Here is a 19,549-nt window from a genome sequence, read left to right on the forward strand (position 1 = left end):
GCCCGTTCCGATCCGCTTCGCTGATTGGCGGCGGAGACTTTCACCCCGCCCCCCCCCCGCGACGGGAGGGAGGAGGAGATCAGCGTAGGCGCGTGCGGGTTGCTGGTAGGCTGAAGTCGTCAGCATGGCGGAACCCGCAGACGGGGCAGGTTTGGAGGCGGCCTCGGAGGGGCTCTTGCTGATGGCAGCCGGCGATGAGGAGGGGGCCGCGGAGGAGATCGTGGAGGTGGTGGACCTTGAGGCGCCTGGACCCGGTAAAGAGGCGAGGGACTGGGTGGCTGGGACGGGGACTTGGGATCCTTTTCCAGGGACTTTTGCAGAGGAAAACGTGACCACCCTGAAAAGTAGTAAGAGGGCTGACCGGTTAGGTGTCATCACCCCCATCCTCATTATCGTCACTCAGTCTGTCAGATTTATTTGTTAGGAGACTTTGGTCAACTACAGCCTAGCTGAGCGAAACATTTTAACATAAATCACCCCCTAGCACGTTGGACCTCGTTTTGTGCAATAAATCATTGGTTCATCCGTTGGGTGCCTAGAGCAACCCTAGAAACCTTATATGTAATATACTATATTTATGCCTGTCAAGTAGTAAATAGCAGCTTTCTCCCTAATGTTAAAAAAAAGAGGAAACTGGCCCTTGAATCTTTTTCACAACCCATCCCTAGGGGATTATACAGGAAACAGTATAATACACTGTGAACAATCTTTTGGTCACAGATGCACATACATTTACCGATATTCTGGTGTTCACCAACATCTTTGTTATTTATACACCCAGAGACAGGATGGATTTAGAGCTGGCCACTTGGAGGTGCTCTAGCTCAAGAATATTACAAAGACAAGTCTCTACCCCAAGAGGCTAACAATCTAGAATGGACACAGTGAAACAACAGAGAAAGGGGGAAATGGAGTCATGGGAAATACATGTGATTATTTCAATTGCATGCTATTTGGCTTTGGGAACAATTCTGTGTGCAAGAAGCTGCCATAAAGTAAGCTGATGTAAATTAAGCCAGCGTAAAGTTAGATTAGGTCCATACATCATGGGGCATCGGGGGGGGGGGGCGCTGCTTTCTACCTAAGCTTGGTAGAGGGAAAACAAGCATTTAAAGTAGTGTTTTATGCTGGGTTGCTAGGTCACATGACTGAGCTGAATGGGCTTAGGGTGCAGTCCAAATTCTACCCCCTCATCACACCTTTTGAGGGACTTATATTGGCCTTAGCTCTCGTGACTGAGCCAGAATGAGCAAGGTACACTGGCTTATCTTTGGCTGAGCTAGGGTTGGCTCTAAGGTGACCCAGTGCTTCCTATGTTGCTCATCCTGGTGGATTTTGCCATAGGATTGCTGCCTTGGTTTAAAAAAAGGTATAGGTACAAAGCAGGTGATGGAGTAGCAATCACAGGGGGAATGGGAGAAGGGGAGCTGTTTGGAGGCAATGAATAAGAGAACAGAGGAGAGAGAGGGAGGATGGGGTTCATAATTATCAAAACCGATGTCTCACATAGGTTAGGGAACGCTATTATGTATTACAATCTATAATTTGACATAGGAATATAATTGAGGGGCTCAGGTTCTAGTCACAGCAGCATTTCAGACCACATAGAGTGGAAGGGGCACAGGAGATTAGGGTTGTGATTTCTACAATTTGTCTGAATCCTTTGCAACTAAGACTTACTGGCACTTAGCTGTGGACTGAGGTTGGCAGTTTACCACGTAAGGTTCATTCTTCTCCTCTAAACAGGACTGTGAGTGCACACAGAGATACCACAGTTTAGCACACTTGCTTTTACTTATTATGCAGGGCTGGGTTGGAGGGGGGAACCTTCATGCTGACTGGCTTTGTAAAATAGCATTGCTTTGTTTGCTTCTGCAGATGATCTGGCTGATGAAATGGAAGATGTGGATTTAGATGAAGAGGAGGCTGCTTGGGAGGATGTTGAGGCAGAGGAAGGCATGGAGGCCCAAGATGACAGTGAGGTCACGTTCTCCAAACACACGGGTGAGCTGGTAGATGAATGAGAGTAGGCATCTCATTCATTATCTAGTGCCCCAGGTTTGGGCCTACCTATTCTGTGCCTATTTTGTGGCCCGGCAAGACTACTTTATTATTATTTGCAAAAGAAACCTGGTCGATAAAGGATTTAACCAGCTCTTTGTCAGTGGCTAGCACAGTATTCCATCGGTGGGTTGCTGACGCAAGGTCACACTAGCCGGTGAGCCTGCTTTCTACTTTTAAGTCCCAGCCCTGCTAATTTAAAGCCAGGGTTGGTGATGTGAATCATCTCTGCTGGTATTTTCCAAGATGGTGCTCTTCCATGTTTTTCTTTTACCTTAAAAGGGCCAGGTGCCCTTGAGCAAGGAATGGAGGGGAAGCACCTTTGCATCCTCTATAATGCTGTGCTGTTGTGGCTACAGGATGGTGCTGTTTCAGCTGAGAGTGTGCTTCACTTTCACTGTTCTTTCATTAACCTTTTGCTGGGAGAGAGCAACACAGTTATGCCCCAGTCAAGGATGGGGAACTTGTGTCACTCCAGATATTGTTGGATTCCCAGCTCCCATCAACTCCCAGCCAGCATGGTCAATGATGAAATTTGGAGAGTGGCAGGTTTTGCATCTCTGGTGCTTTTGGTTCCTCTTGTTTGGATGCCCACAATAGGACTGTGAGTGTGAGAGAGAGGTATGTCTGGCTTCTGTCGCTAACATTGTTCTGTTTGTTCCCCCTAGCATCTGTTTTCTGCGTCAGTCTTGACCCCAAGACCAACACGCTGGCAGTGACAGGCGGTGAAGATGACAAGGCTTTTGTGTGGCGCCTCAGTGATGGTGAGCTCCTCTTTGAATGCTCAGGTGAGGCTCTTCTGGGTAATACCTTGCAACTCTAATGCCAATATTTGAATTGCTTTGTGTTGCTGGGGTCAGCATAAAACAGTTTTAACAATAAATACTTCCCTCTATCTTGGATAGCCCTGGGGATAAAGTGATCCATATCTAAAAACCTATATATAGGTAACTCTTCAGCTGGTGATTTGGATAGGAAGGTGTAGCAATGGAAAACATCTATATTTTTGAGGTGACTGAATATCCCCTCCTTTTACTTCTGGCATTGAAAGGACTGCCTGCAGATTGCCATATGTGGATAGCTCCACATTAAGGGTATACTCTATAATGGCCCTGCTCTACTGAAGAAATAATAATTCCAACAGGGCTGGGGCACCTGTGGGCTTTGAATGTTGTTGGACTACAACACTCATCATTGTTGACCATTAGCAATGGTGGCTGGGGTTCACGGGAGTTAGAGCCTGAAAGAGCCATATATAACCTGCCTGCACCATGATTATTTTCAGGACTGTTCATTGTGTTGAGGCAGGATGTGTGTGATATTATTGAGCTCCCTGGAGGAACAGCAGGACACTAATACTTCCACTGTTGCAAACACAAAGTACATGGTGTTTTACAGTGTCCAGAGCACTCTCTCCACATTATCTTTCACAACAACAGACCTGTAAGGTAGATTAGTATTATTACCCTGATGTTGGCAGGGAGTGGGTTGAGGCTGTGAGAGAATGATGTAGAGAAAGATGGTGGCTTTCCTGCAGGCCATGAAGTGTGTTCATGGCAAAGGAGAGGGATCAGGCACTTCCTGGTATGCTATACTTGCTTATCTTGGAGGACTCTCCATTGAACTTAATGAGATTGATTTCAGAATATGCATGTTCTTGTTCTTTTCATTATCACCAGGACACAAAGATTCCGTCACTTGTGCTGGTTTCAGCCATGATTCCACATTCGTGGCCACGGGTGACATGAGTGGACTGATAAAAGTTTGGCGGGTGGATGCCAAAGAGGAGATCTGGTCTTTCGAAGCGGGCGACTTGGAGGTGAGAAATGGGGCCTATAAATTCCAGGGCAAAAGTTTCACCATGAGAAGATTTCCCAGGGGAAAGCATGATTACTGTCTTGATTCTAGGGAGAAAACTCTGAGATAATTCAGATAAATTATTTCCTCTGACAGAAATGCAGTGCTTTATAGCCTGTCATTTGGAACAGTTTCTAATTTGGTTGGGTGCAACAATGTAATATGGAACAAACTGATGCTTTCTGTGCAAGCTACAGTGTTAGGATTGCTACAACAAGGCTGTCAGTTTCACTCATTCCGTGTTCTTTGCCACTCTGCCCTAGTCATACAAAGGCTCACAAAACCACATGGCAATGTCATAGCGTGCCAATTGCACAACCTATATGTTAGGTTGCAATCGTAAGCAAGGTGTACTGGTGAGATGGTGTGATGTTGTGGCTAAAGTGTGGGAGCTAGGAGGCTGGAAGTCTCCAGCTGAAATCTCGCCTCGGCTGCAGATTTGCTAGGTAATGTTAGGCAAGCTCCCATCTCAGCCTTGGCCCCTTCTCCATCTACCCTGTTGGCGTTGTATGGAGACCTCTATTAAAGTGTGATTGCACGGAATACTGAGAAGAGCATACGGGAAGCTATTTTCACCATCTCAAGTGTTGTATAAATGCTATACATTAAACTTTTGGGGTACGTATTTAAGAGTTGGCTGTTGGATAACTTTTGCACAGTGAGAAAGGATTTGTTGGTCATGTGCAAAGCAGCAGGCTCCTTTCTGGTATTGCTTAGCTCCCAGCCTATTGCTTTCTCTTTCTCTTCTTGACCCCAGTGGATGGAGTGGCACCCTCAGTCCCATGTCCTTCTGGCTGGCACTGCTGACGGCAACTCCTGGATGTGGAAGATCCCTAGTGGAGAGTGCAAGACCTTCCAAGGCCCGTCCTGTCCAGCTACGTGTGGTCATGTCCTTCCTGATGGTGAGGAGCAGGGCTTGGGATGTGGGGATGGGCTTGTAGAATTGTTATAGGCCTGTCCAATGGCAGAATACATCAGCTTGGTTCACCCATGATGCCAAAGCATGGTTTGTTTGTTTGTTGTTTGTTTGTTTGTTATATTTATACCCCACCTTTCCTCCAAGGAGCTCAAGGTGGTCTACACAGTTCTCCCCTTCTTCATTTAATCCACACAACCCCGTGAGGTAGGTTAAGCTTAAGAGACAGTGACTGGCCCAGTGTCACCCAGTGAGCTTCATGGCTCAGTAGGGGGTGTAAACTCTGGTCTCTCAGGTCCTAGTCCAACACTAAACATTACACCACACTGGCTTATTGGTTGGTTGAATCTTTGAACCCAGCCAACAGAGCAACCATGGTTTGTGTTTTGGCAACTTACGACTCCTGGCCGTTTTAACTATGTTTTTGTGTTACGCCTGAACCCAGCAGCATTGCTTAATCAGTTTTTCAGCCACTCCATCCCAGATATTGGCCAAGTTACAGAGGCAGAAGGCAAGGCTAGATGGAAAACAAACCAAGCTTTGGAGGAACAAGCTATGGCTTGTTTGCTGGATTATAAGGCAACTCCTGGGTTTTTCTGAGAGTGGGGTGGAATGGTTAAAACAAACCGTAGCTTAGTGTCATGTGTGACTGTAGCTGCTGTGAAATTTGCCTCTTCCAAGCACATCCTCTGTTTCTTTATGCACAGAGGCAGCCTTCCCCAGCCTAGTGCCCTCCATAGATTTTGAACCTCAACCAGCATGGCCTATGGCCAGCAAGGAAAGAAGCTGTAGTCTAAAACATTTGGAGGGGAAGGCTGTAATAGCAAGGGATCGTGTTACACTTGGGGTTGACTCTTGGGCTTCCTTGGGATCTCCCTGAATATGACAGAGTGACTAACACAACGACGCTCAATGCAGGGAGGAGAGCTGTGGTCGGTTACGAAGATGGGACCGTGCGCATCTGGGATCTGAAACAGGGCAGCTCGCTGCACGTCCTCAAAGGTACCAAAGGTTCTGTTCGGTTGCCTGTTTCCATTTATTTGCTGTCAGGAAGCTGGAGCAAGGGGAGGCGTTGCTCAGAAACCTCTTTCAGAGTACTAGCTTTGCACGAGAACTGTAAAGGCAGGAAAGAACCTGAGGGGGAGGAATATGGATGGCTTTCAAGAAACATGGAATCCCAAGTCCTAAACAAAAGCAATAAAACTCTGCTTTCATGGTGCAGCCTCTGCAGGATTTCCTCTCTTTGGAGATTGGCGTATTGGCATCCTCTGCTTGGGGGAATGTAATGATGGTCACCAACTTAGTTGCCTTTAAACGGAAATAAGACGAATACAGTACAGTGGTACCTCGGGTTACATACGCTTCAGGTTACAGACTCCACTAACCCAGAAATAGTGCTTCAGGTTAAGAACTTTGCTTCAGGATGAGAACAGAAATTGTGCTCTGGCGGCGCAGTGGCAGCAGGAGGCCCCATTAGCTAAAGTGGTGCTTCAGGTTAAGAACAGACCTTTAGAACGAATTAAGTACTTAACCCGAGGTACCACTGTACATGGAGGATGTGGCTATAGCTCTTCGTCACGATTGCCACATGCATTGTATGCCGTATGCCTCTGAACACCAGTTACTGAGGAATAGTATTGGGAGAGGCCGTTGTGTTGTCCTTGTGAGCTTAACCAGGACAAAGGTCATTGTGATTTTGCCTGCTTTTTCCTACCTCCTTGTGGGCTTCCCAGAAGCATCTGGTTGGTCACTGTGGAAACGGGATGTTGGAGGCCTTTGGTCTGATCCAGCAGGAATCCACTTGCCTTTCTATGAGAATCAGTTAAACTACAACAAAGACTGAGATGGATTGCTTTGAAAAGTATCAGCAGTCACTGGGTTGGTGCAGAGGAGAAAGGTGTGTTGGTCAACCTTTCTTGTGAAATAGCATCACCCAAGGGCCACTGAGCCACTTCTGCTTGCAGATAACAAGGTGTTATTATGAGTCAAGGCAAAGGCCACAAGCCTGTCTCATGGTTTTCATGTTCTCATAAGTCATAGTCTTTTTGTTATTTTCTCTTGTGGCTGTAATGTGCTTCAGAGTTGGCAAATCCAAAAATAAAAATGGTGAGCCAAGACACAAGCAACTATTTAGGGCAATGAAGGAGGTGGAAGGTCTTGGTAGATGCCTAGGCACCCTTTGATGTGTGATCTTTGCTCTCTCACCATTTCTAGGTCAGGACGGGCACCAGGGCCCATTGACATGTGTGGCCAGCAATAAGGATGGCAGCCTAGTCCTGACAGGCTCTGTTGACTGCCATGCCAAGCTAGTGAGCTCTGCAACTGGCAAGGTGGGTGCCTTCTTCCCCTCCATTCTGGAATGAATATACATGGGAACTTCCTTAGCCCACAGGTGTGAGTGTGAAAAACTGTGTTTGTTGCAGCACAATCTTGTATTGCCCATTTGGATAGAAGTTGCATTTTTACTCCACCCTTCTTCCAAGGAGCTCAGGAGTTCTGTCCTCTTCCTTCTTTCACCGTCACAACAACCCTGCGAAGTAGGTTGGGTGGAAAGTGACCTGGGTCTCCCTCTCCTAGTCCAGATTTTACATCAGGGTGGATAAAAATAATTGATTTTTAAAAATTTTGTATTGTTTTGCTTTCCCTTAAAAGTCCCCCCCAAAATGGAACCCCAACAGAATAGGTATAAAATGGGGTATTTCCCACCTCTAAAAAAAGGTTAACAACTTTTACCTGAACCCCTAAGAAGGGGGGTAGATCACTGTCAGATTTTAATTCTGAAAGTAGATCGCAGTCCCTTGGGAGCTGGCCACCCCTCATTATCTTATCATTGGCTGTTTCTTTCCTGCAGGTTGTGTCTGTTTTCAAGGAAGAGGCCATTGTCCCCAAGTCTTCTGCTGAGGAGGCTGAATCCAACTCAGTTGAATCTCTGGGCTTCTGCAATGTGTGAGTATTGCCTTCTGGGTTGTGGGAACTGCCCGGAACTGATTGCTGAAATAAGTGAAACGTTTCCATCAGGAACGGGGAACCTGCAGCCCTGCTGGATTTTGTTCCCACAAGTCCTGGCCAGTGGTCAGGAGTGATAAGTGTTGTAGTCCAACAATGTCTTGAGGACCACAAGTTCCCATCCCTGGTTTGCATGAACAGAATAGAAGGGGACAACTGCCTGCAACATAATGTAGAGCAGCCTTTGCTAACTCAGTGCCCTACAGATGTTATGGACTATTATAATCAGCCCAACCACTATGATAGTGCTTGTTGAGGCTTATGGGAGTTGCAGTTCAAAGTACCTGGAGGGCACCAGGTTGCCAAAGTCTGATCTAGTATAAGATCAATATGGGCTAGATACCACTGCATCATGAAATCTTAATTGTTTATTTTACATGGCATTTTCTTCACCCACCCTTCGAATGCATACGCATCCTTTGGGACTGCTTACAACAATTAAACAGCAATATAATGAAACCACTATACAGTGGTACCTCAGGTTAAGTACTTAATTCGTTCCGGAGGTCTGTTCTTAACCTGAAACTGTTCTTAACCTGAAGCACCACTTTAGCTAATGGGGCCTCCTGCTGCCGCCGCACCACCGGAGCACGATTTCTGTTCTCATCCTAAAGCAAAGTTCTTAACCCGAGGTACTATTTCTGGGTTAGCAGAGTCTGTAACCTGAAGCGTCTGTAACCTGAAGCATATGTAACCCGAGGTACCACTGTATCAAGTAAAATTACATTGGAGAAGAGGCAGACTATTTTGAAAACAAACTTCAGATGGAAGCATCTTCCCAAGAAGGCAAAGGCCTGCCCACGGTAGTTGGGATGGTTGAGTCTTTGAAAGCCTACTGGCTTCTGAGATTTCACCAGGCATTGCCCTCATGCTTTCAAGGCTATCCTCTGCCAGAAGGACTGAAAAAAATAAGAGAATATTTGTGAGCATTTCTGCCAAAGTCAAGTGCTATTTTGTGGAACCCATTTAAGGAGAAAGCTGTCACCAAATTTCAAGAAGACTGCCTTCACAGGCAGCTCCTGCATTGCTCCTTTTCTGAAGGAACAAGAGCCAGCCTGGTGACTCCTGAATGACTGTCCTTCCCGCAGGGAGGTTTGGACTATTTATTAAAGCACACTGCCTACTTTTCCACAAAAAGTTGCACCCAGAAGCCTCCCATTAAAAAAAAGCTCCTTTTTCTCCGGCTTTGTTGTCATGCAGGATGCCGCTGGCTGCTGTTGGCTACTTGGACGGGACCTTGGCCATTTATGACGTCGCCACGCAGACCCTGAGACACAACTGCCAGCATGAGGTAGTGGAGAAGACCCTTCTGGGAATTGCTGGGGGCTTTGGGAAGAGCTGCTGTTGGCAGGAGGAAGCAGTTCAATCCAGGAGGAATGCAGCAATAGCCAAGGGCAGCTGTTCACAGATGTCCTGGGTCCTGGCCTCTGCCTTGCAGCCCTGCTGCTGACAGGAGCTTCAGACAGGTCTCTAGTGCCTCGGATGGAAGTGACCCTGCACATGATGTTGTGACCACAACTCCCATCGTCCCCAGGCAGCATCACCAGTGGTCAGGGATGATGGGTGTTGGAGTCCAACAACATCTTGAGGGCCACAGGCTCCCTTTCTTTGCTGCAGCAGGAAACTTTCCTGAGCTAAATCCCCTACATGCAAATAGCACCCAAAAACCCTATTATGGGCGAGCACATAATGGAGGGAAGGGTCATATTTTCTAAGCTCTCCTTTAATTCATTCTCTTTTCCTGGGTGAGCGGTCTTCTTTCCCGGGAAGCTTACTGTGCTGTGACAGGTTGATTGCAACATGCACTGAGTTTGTAGTCCAGGATTGGCGTCCAACCACCTCTGATTTAGGTAGTCAGTAGAGTTTGTTTCATTAAACATTTCAGGGTAGGAAGACCTTAGGTGGGCGAAGGATTCTTCTTCTTCTTCTTCTTCTTCTTCATATACTGCCCTATACCTGGAGGTCTCAGGGTGGTTCACAGAACAAAATCAAAATACAAAACCACCAAATACATAATCGAAATAAAAACAACAACCTAGTAACACCCCTCCCCAAGAAAACCCCACATTTTAAAAGGGCATAGGATGTCAATCAAATCAACAAAAGGCCTGGTTAAAAATGCTAAGTGGGTGGGAATGCTGGTGACTAATAGCACCCTTTCCTTCTGTATTTTCAGTCGGGGATTGTGCAGCTCCTGTGGGAAGAGAGTTCCCCTGTGGTCTACACCTGCACCCTGGGTGGGGCCGTGTGCCTCTGGGACGCCCGCTCAGGCAAGCTGATCAGCGAGTACCGGGGCCACTCAGCGGAAATCCTGGACTTTGCTTTGAACAAGTGAGTTCCTGGAGCAAGAGCCCTTGGGGAGGTGCTGGGTGCTGTGTGGAGGGGTGCAGAGGGAAGCACAGAAAGCAAGCATTGGAAGGCAAGGATATACGGAACAGTATACATTAAGCTATGGCTTGTTTTTGTGTGGGTGTGAGTAGGGTTCCTGGGGAAGGGAATACATCTTGTCTTCTTAAGGCTCTTTTCCTCCCAGCTCCCTTCAGAGTTGTCCTTTTCATTTGGAGGGAGGGCTCCACTGGTGGTTTTTGCAGAGAGCGGTGCACGTACACTAAAATGGAAATATGTGGTTTGGCACAGAGAAGAATGGACTTGGAAAAAGGGTTCATCCCTAGGTAACCTTGGGCACTTTGGCTTTCCCTGCCTTCCTTTGTTATATGTAAAATGGGACTTGCTGATATCTGCCCCACCCGGGAGTTGTGAAGGCAAGTGAAATAGCTATTCTGGTTGGTTTTTGTTTGCTTGCTGGGGATTAAGCCTCACTGAGGTGAACAGGACTTGCTCCTGAGTAAAACTAGTGTAGGTTTGGGCCGTTGAAACTTGCACTGACATTGATTAGTAATCATTGTTAGGGGTAAACCTTTTTCTCTTCTTGTCACCTCTTTCTTGCAGAGACGCTTCCATTGTGGTTACCACTTCTGGCGACCACCAGGCCAAGGTCTTTTGTGTGCAGCGCCCTGACCGCTAACAGGGCTCCTCTCGAGCAGTGATTGGCACTGTGAAGAAGCAGCCCCGTGTGGATGCAAGTGGCCACACCAGTGGGACTGTGGTGGGGTGGGCAGGGTGGTTATCATCCCGCCTAAGAGGGCATCTAATGTTTCTGGGAAGGGAAAGCTTTGCCACCCTATCCCCCGACTGTCCGAGGGCTAATATTTTGGAGTTTTGGATGAGAAGCTTTTAATTATTCACCCTGCCTAGTACTCTGAAGAGCTACCAAGGTGTGCAAACACACTGTGTCTGGTCTGGGGGATAGATCATCTGCATGACTGTGGTGGGAGAGGTGTGCCATGCCTTTTTCTGCATTTTTTTCTGGTATGGCCCCCCCTTGTATAACTTGCAAAGGAGTGTGCAAAAACTCTGGTAATCAAAGGTATTGGCTTCCATCCGTTTCTGCATAAGCTGGGACAGGTGGATGGCTTCGCAACCTCTGAAATGACAAGGAAGTATGTCCTCCCACCTCCCCTGTTTGAAACCTTTGCCCTTGGTTTGGGTGAGCAAATCGTGTGGCTTGGCAGGGAGGGATCGGCTTTAGCCAGAGTTCTGACGCTCACACATTGTCTTGGAAACATCATCTTATGGTTGGTTGAATAGATCAGCCTGGGAGTTGGGCAGTGGATCTCTCCAGCAACAAATACACAATTTGTTTGAACGATCCCTCTGGCCTCTTCTATATCAGATGACATCGTGATGCAATAAAAAAGAACAAATGAAAAAGAAAGGCTATCATTTTCCCAAGGACTTCGTTTGGGGACCTATTTGTCCCTGGTCAAACAGTGAGTCGGTTGACTGTTGTCTACTCCCAAACCAATGGTCATTAAATAAAAATAAAATGTGTGCTTATGTTCCTGAAAAACTGGAAAGAGGGAATGAATGAACACATGGAAGCATCCCTTGCTCCTCCACCAGCCAGTTCCCTGGTCTCAGCAAAGAGAGCTGAGTTGGGGGTTCTGTTGGGAAGTGCCCAGTGGTTCCTAGGCTTACTCTGTAACCTCTACTGCATAACAGATCTGACCCCAGTATCAGCCAGATGTGTGCAAATAGAGCACAACTATTCTAGACATCTTATTATTTGAGGTATTGTATGCTGTGATGACTTTGGTAGGAGTTGGGGCTCCCTCTCTCCCAGAGCTAGCGCAGTGTCAGAAGAGGGGGAGGGTGGGGAAGAAGAATGCTCCATCGCACTCTGTGTTTTTGCCAGCTAGTCATTGAAAGTGCTGCCCTGCGCTGAGGGAGGCGGGAACAGAAAATGAGAGAGGGGATGCGGTGTCTCTTATGAGAAACGGTAGCAGGAGGAAGTTCATGGGGTGCAGTTTTCGCTGCCTGTGGTAACTACCTGCCCCACAGCCACTAACAGCTCAAGAGGCTTCTTTGAAGGCAGTCTTCGCCAATCATGAATTGTGTGTGTATTGTTGCCATAAAAGTCTTGTTCAGAGGACCTGCTGGAGGGTCCTATGTAGAAGGTGAACATAGAAAGCTATCTTATACTCCAGCAGACTGTTGACTGATCTAGCTTTGAATTGTCTCTGTAGCTACTGACTAAATAAAGTGCGACTGGAGCTGGAAAGACATGCTAGTATTTTAAACAAAATGCCAAGTATCTATTTAGGATATCCTGGGACAGATGGATTAGCCTGTCCCACCAGTAGAAGGCAATTGGTTTCTAATTTGAGTACTATTGAGGTGTCTCTTGTGTTTAGAAGTGGACTGGGAAATAGGTGTGAAATCCTCTTGCGCCTTTGCGCTTGTGAAACTGCTTTTGAACCATCAGGCACATCTGACAACTTAAGAAAAGGAGATGTAGTTTTTTGTCGTTTCTCACTGCAGTCCCAGAGGCCCCCCTGTTACAGTGGTGGTGGTGGGGACCCTCCAAAATGGTTTGCCGGGGTGGAGGGGTTGGCTGCAGGAGAAGAGGGGGGAAATGGATTCTCCTTTACTTCAGTGGATGTCTTCACCGAATTAAAAGCTAATCTGTGAGCAGAATGGTGGCATGGTTGGATTTCCAAGCATGTGATCTCCAGCAAGGAATCCTGGGAACTGTTGTTTGTTAAGGGTGCTGGATATGGTAGCTCTGTGAGGAGGAAACTCTAATTACCAGGATTGTTTGGGGGAAGTTGTATACTTCAGATGTCCGTTGAATATTCTTTAAAATGTGTAGTGTGGATCTGCCCTGTGTATGTATGTACAGGTGGTGGTGGGAATTCAACAGTCAACTATTGAAAAAAGTATAGAAAATGACTTTTTGTAATTGGGTTGCATCACCCACCGTGGTTCTTTTCTTTTTTGAGGCATGCATGTTTTAGCACTGCTGCTTAGAACGGTCGTGAAGAGGGCAAAGCCTGTTGCATAGGCAACCACCCAACAACGCTTCTTTTCTTTCCATGCAAATATGTTTTGTGTGTATGGCAATGCCTTTAGTCCGGATTGGTTTGTCTGGCAAATTTTGAAATTTGCTTGTTCACAAAGCAAGGTTCATTTTGTTTACCAAATCCTCAGAAACCTTTGTTCCCCCAGCAGTCAAGCTAGCATCATTTGCTTTTGTGTAATGTCTGCGTTTCCATGGAGCAACGTCCTGTACTAGGATTAAACATGAAGAGCCACACCATTGCTCTGAACGTTTTCTTAAAAGTTCAAGCCAGCAATGAACCCATCCACACAGTGACTGCCGTTCTGCACCTCCTGGTCTGAGGAATGCAGACCATGAGCTCCCAATATTCTTGACTTAAATCAGCCTCGTCAACAAGCCCACAAAAGTTGCAGAAATGTTTATTAGCCAGCTGGGGCTGTCAGAAAAGAGGCCCCTGTTCCCATTGCAGCTGGTCCAGTGCATGGCAGAGGGGGGCGGGCTTCCCTCTGCTGGCACCCTACTTGGTTTCTAACATGATCTGAGGAAGGAAGATGTTCTCTGTCCTCCCCACCCCCCTCCAGTAGTAGGGATTGCTGAATTTTTCAACTTTCAAATTCCAAAAGTGAGGAATTTGCTAAAAAGTTGCAACGTAACTTGGGAATTCCAAAGATATTTTGGTTAAATTAATATAATTTAGTTTTGCTTAATACGTAAAATGTGTAAAATTGCATAGAAATCATTAGAAATGATTGCCAAGTACTTGTAAGTTTTATATAAATATTACTGTTGTTATTATTTAGCATTACCTGACATTTTCAAAAGGTAAAATTAAAATCCTTTGCTTTTCTGAGAGCAGTTTATGTGCTTTTTAATCAAATGTAGATTTACCAAGCTAAATATTGTCCAATGAAAAATAATAATAGCAGATTTGAATTCCTCACGCCCCAAAATGTATTTTCAAGAACTCTGAAGAAATTTGCAAAAATTAAATTCCACTCCATAAAATGACATGCTCTACTCCACCAGCACTCCTTCTCTGAGCATCTTTCTGTCACCAGGGGTCCACCATTGAGAGTATGCCTATTATCGTATGGAAGAAATACTTACATGGAAGTATATTTTGTTCCTAATGAAGAATGGAACATCCAGTTCTGTTACTTTTTACTGATGATACTGAGTATTTCTGTCTTTCCAATATGATGGCCTCCAATTGGGAGTTATTGGGTTCCCAGTTAAATTGTTGGGCTCCCACCCAACTCCTATCAGCTCCAGCCAGTAGTCAAGAATGATGGGAGTTCTAGTTCAACGTCTGCAGGGCTACATGTTAGGCTCCTCTGGAATATGTAATGTCTGAGTCTGTCTTAAAATAAACTGCTTGGTTTTGTTTCCCAGTATATGAATATCATGCAATAATATTTGTTTCTGGGAATGTAAGCCGCAGATTTTCTTCCTAGATATGTAAACAGCGATTCTCATGGGAAAATGTTGGCCTTTATCTAGCACTCCAGAACTGAGATGAACTTAGATAGTTACAAAATGACGTTGGAGGGCCAGTGCGACCTTATCTAGTTCATACCCCAATCCCTCAAGGTCCAGATGGTGGTGTGGGGTCTGAGAGAGGCAAGCAAAATGATTTAACCAGAGGCTTATTTCTGAGCAGACATGGTTAGGATTGCACTGTTGTTCAGAGATGCTAGCAAGACCACATCAAAGTTAGTAAAATGGTTGAATCCAGAGGATTCCTGAACTAGCAGGCTGCCTTTCTGTAATGAAATTAGTCAAAGGTAAATGAAGACTCCTCCTACCTCAGCTTTCAGTGGCAGCAATGTGGAAAAACCAGAGTGCACACAATGTGTGTGCTAGAAAGGGGTTTCTGTTCCACGGAACCACAAGTTCAGAGAAATACATGTAAAGCTTAAATTACCAGAGGTCTCCGAAAAGAGCATTTTGTGGAAGCTAGCAAATATTGTATGTTGGTTAAGTTATTAACAGCAACTCTTACAAGTGGTTGTCAAGTTCAGTGGTCAACGCTGCGCCCCAAAATCACTGTGTGTGTGTGCACCTGTCAAATATAACATGGGTAAGGTAAAGTGACAAGATGGGGCAACCACCATCTGCAGACTCGAAGGAGGGATTGTTTTGCTTTTAGTGGACCTTCTGGATAGTGATCATAGGAAGTTCTTTCATACTAGATCAGCCTGTTTGTCCTTCAGGATTAACATTGCTTGCTCCAATAGGCAGCAACTCCATGGCTCTACTAGGCAGGGGTAGAAGCTGGGCCTTCTGAATATGAAGCATGTGCTGTACCACTGAGCAGTGGCCTCTCCCCTCCTCTTTCCTAGGCATGGGAAAATGTAGCTTTTTGCTTTGACCTGCTTTGGATGCTCTCTGCTTAAACGGTTGTATTTTGAAGCTTGGCTTGCTTAGCTTGTGCATGGTATAATATGCTATGGCCTCTGTGGAAGTGTTCTGACAATTTACCCACCTTTTCATCATTAAGTTGTTCCAAGATTCCTATCCAGTTTAATATTAAGGAAATGGGAAGTACCATAAGGGACACATAGGCAGGATCTCTGAATGGTGGCAATTAATACTGATAAAGCTCAGTTTTGCCTCCCTTTCCAAGCTTCCTGAATCTTGGGGGTAGCGCTGCAGTTTAAAGTGGGGCTGAGAAACCTGTGACCGTTCATATGTTGTTAGACTCAAAACTCCCATCAGCCACAGCCATCATGGCTGATGGCCAGGGACAAAAGGAGCTGGAGTCTAGCAACATCTGGAGGAGGCTGCTGGCTCCCCATCCTTAATTTAAAATACAGGGGAGGTAAGAGACTTTTCTCCTGTTGCAAATGAGAGATCAGAGTATTATAGAGTGAGGACTGTGGGGGCGGCAGCAGAGATGAGTGGCAGGCCTCTGCTGTGCTGCCCTTTCTCTGATCTCTTCCAGGAAGAGCTGCTGCTGCTGCTGCTGCTAGCACAGCATCAGATATTATAATAAACACAGGGTAGGGGCTGTTCTTTTTCAAGCATTCCAGCCCTCTCTACATCCTCAGATCACAGAGTCATCAGGGAAGAGAAGCATCCAGCAGACCAGCTCTTCTGACTGCTCGCACTTGAAACTTAGCAGAACTTATTTGGTATTAAGTCAACGAAAAGCAGAGCTCTGACCTGGGCTGGGTAGAGCAGGGATGAATTCCTCGTGCTGCCATTTATCCTATGAGAAAACAGCAAGAGTTCCTGGAAGCGCCCGGGCTGCTGTGTCAAACTGCAGAGAAGGCAGCGCTTGCAAGCCTTCTGCCCGTACTGTCTTTTCTCATTTAATACAGATGACAGTTGCTCCTGGCATGCTGCAGGGAGCCGCAGTTTATCACAGCGTGATCAGGCAAAGCTGTTGCAACTTCAATTTACACATATCTGCAGTTGCTGTAGCTTGCATTACATCTGCTTGACCGGCTGCCCTTTTCGTGTTGCAGCCTCCAGTCCCTTCTGATTGAAATCCCAGGCTGATGGATGAGCTGCTGTGTTTCAGTGGCACAAGCGTGTCCTTGGAGCGTTTCAGGAAGCTGTGAGAGATTAACTTGAACATTTTGCATCACAGGGTGTGACTGCTGCCCCTTTCCTGGGGGCAGTGTGCTTCCTAATGGAATATTTACGAGCTCTCATCCATCACCTTGCGGAGAGCAGGGGATGATCATGAGCCATCAAACCCCATCTGTGAGGGTGGAATGGCTAGCTAATCCTCTTTCGAGCAAACACAGTGGCAGATGCTGCTATCGATACAGCCCACTTGGCGGTCAGCAAACATTGGTAGGGGGAACTCCCTGGGATGTGGTGAGAGAAGAGGCACCACCGGACTCTATTTGTTCTGTCAGCGTGGGCGAAACACCCAGGTTGGTGCCCAAGTAGGATAGTATCATGGTGGGTGATCTAATTATATATACAGATTTACCAGGTTTCACTGGTATGCCAACTGCAACCGTTCCTGGATAGGGATAGGTTGGCCATGGTGACCTGTGCACTGACAGCCTCAAGAATGGATTACGGTAATGTACTCTATTTGGGGCAGCTCCTAGACCTGGTTTGGAAGCTGCAACTGGTGCAGAAAGCGGCCCCTGAAGTGCCCCGGCCCAGTATACCTGAAGGAGCGTCTCCACCCCCATCGTTCAGCCCAGACACTGAGGTCCAGCTCCAAGGGCCTTCTGCTGGTTTCCTCACAGAGAGATGTGAGGTTACAGGGAACCTTCTCGGTGGTGGCGCCTGCCCTGTGGAACATCCTCCCATCAGATGTCAAGGAAATAAACAACTGTCTGACTTTTAGAAGACATCTGAAGGCAGCCTTGTTTAGGGAAGTTTTTAATGTTTGAAGTTTTATTCTGTTTTTAATCTGTTGGGAGCCACTCAGAGTAGCTAAGGAAACCCAGCCGGATGGATGGGGTATGAATAATAAATTATCATCATCATCATCCCTATTTTCCAAGGACAGTCCTGGATTTACAGAAGTCATCCTGGTTTCTGATTTGATCCTGGAATTTCCCACATTTCCTTAGGACATCCCTATTTTCATTGGATAGATGTGGGAGGATATGAGAATACCGTGGTTAGGTTACTGACTGAAGCTTCTTGCTGCATGCATGTAACACCCCTCTTGAAGTAACCACACTTGCTGCCAATCTGGTCCCAAGTCAATTTTCCTCTGTTGACATATAAAGCTACAACCAACTTGGGAGCTGGTAACTTGGGGAAAAATGCTTCTTTTAAATAAACCTGCCCATTCAATTGAATCTTCAAAGGAGGACTTTCTGGCTGGGCCATTAAGTGCATTAATCCACCTTGTGATAACCCAGCATAGTGCCTTGGCTGTGGTGGTGCCTGCTTTGTGGAAAAGCCTCCTCTCTGAAATATGGCAAGCACCTACAGTAATGTCATTTTGCCATCTGTTAAAAACACATCTATTCAACCAGGCAACCAGCTATTTCTTCCTACTGTATTTGTATACTGCATCTTACTTTGATGTAATTTTATCAAAAGGTTTTATATTAATACTGTACACTGCCTTGGAATTTTGTTTTAAATGAAGTGCATTATAAAAATATTTTAAAATAGCATAAATGCAGTTTAATCAGCCATCTTTAATGTGGTAACCCATATTCAAAAACATATAAAGTAAATTATGGCAAGTCAGTAGAAAAATCCCAAAGGTATAACCCAGTGGTTCCCAGCCTTTATGACTATGAGGACCCCCATTTAACCTCAAAAAATACCCCCCACGTGCTAATTGCTGTATTTTTAGGCTGTGTTAATTGAGAAAACACAATAACAAAAAACTATTTTGAACTCAGTAAGGCTTTGCAATGAAGTGTTAAAAAACCTTAATTTTCATTAATTGCAACTGTCATCATCATCATTATTAAAGCATCCTAATGAAGAACTGAATATAGTTCTCCAGGTGTGGTGCAGTTTGAAAGCTAGTGCTTATACTATCTTCATAAATGTGGCTACCTGTGAGACAGAAATATTTGCTGCATTATTCTCCAAGTGGTACAACAGACCCACCTCTTTCTCCTCTGCCAATGGGCAGGATGGGGTGGAGAGCAGCTATCTCACAAGGGGTACAGACCAAATACAGATACTGTAAGGAAACTACAAACACTCTTGAGGGAACAAGCCAATCTATCTGATATTAGGGTGGCAGATTTGATGAATGACCAACCAACACAAAAACGATTATTATTCATGGGAAATTCCCAGTCCAGTCAGAGAATCCAAACAGGGATAGAAAAATAACTTTCTCATACTATTTGGTACCATTGGTCCATACTTACTCCTGACAGGTCTCTCCAGTGTCTGGCTATGATGCTTCTGGCTGCTGAAAGTAAGTGGGTTATGAGTTCTTTGTGGTGTAAGTGGGCATTATTGTCTTGGAAGGTGTTTAGTAAGGCCAATTCTGGGGTGGTTTCTAATACTTGCTTGGTTATTTTACTTATTTCTCGTATGGTTGTCCCACCCATCCCACTCACACATGAAAACAAAGACCACCACAGCCAACCAAAAATGAATAACCACACCCTAGGCCAACCCCAACCTCTCTCACCACCAAAGGAACACAAGTGAACAGCAAAGAACCTGCACAAGCGACGCTGATGCCAAACCCTACATATGGTAAGTAAAATAGAAACATCGCTACCCCATCTCACCCCCACCCATCTCCCCCCTCCACCTCTTTCCCCCTTTTCTTCCTAATGTCTCAACAAATGAAATTGATTTGTAAAAATGTTACATGGAAAAAAAATACGAGAGAGAGACATTGCACA

General features: G+C 45.8%; 1 protein-coding gene across 1 annotated transcript; it reads left to right on the forward strand.

The window, feature by feature from the left end:
- Positions 1 to 68: 68 nt before the first annotated feature.
- On the forward strand, positions 69 to 14,091 carry AAMP (angio associated migratory cell protein). Its single transcript, XM_083746868.1, has 11 exons — positions 69 to 254; positions 1,879 to 2,004; positions 2,730 to 2,849; positions 3,741 to 3,880; positions 4,676 to 4,820; positions 5,753 to 5,836; positions 7,049 to 7,164; positions 7,686 to 7,780; positions 9,041 to 9,131; positions 10,017 to 10,171; positions 10,790 to 14,091. Exons 1-11 carry the CDS (start codon positions 125 to 127, stop codon positions 10,863 to 10,865), a joined length of 1,278 nt encoding a protein of 425 aa, XP_083602994.1. The 5' UTR covers positions 69 to 124; the 3' UTR covers positions 10,866 to 14,091.
- Positions 14,092 to 19,549: the final 5,458 nt, after the last annotated feature.

This window comes from Podarcis gaigeae, assembly GCF_964106915.1.
Source record: "Podarcis gaigeae genome assembly, chromosome: 1".
Lineage (NCBI taxonomy): Eukaryota > Metazoa > Chordata > Lepidosauria > Squamata > Lacertidae > Podarcis > Podarcis gaigeae.

Coding starts and splice junctions, on each gene's coding strand:
- AAMP (XM_083746868.1), top strand. CDS start 125: ATGGCGGAACCCGCAGACGGGGCAGGTTTGGAGGCGGCCTCGGAGGGG. Junction 255..1,878: donor CCTTGAGGCGCCTGGACCCG/GTAAAGAGGCGA, acceptor TTGCTTCTGCAG/ATGATCTGGCTGATGAAATG. Junction 9,132..10,016: donor GACACAACTGCCAGCATGAG/GTAGTGGAGAAG, acceptor CTGTATTTTCAG/TCGGGGATTGTGCAGCTCCT.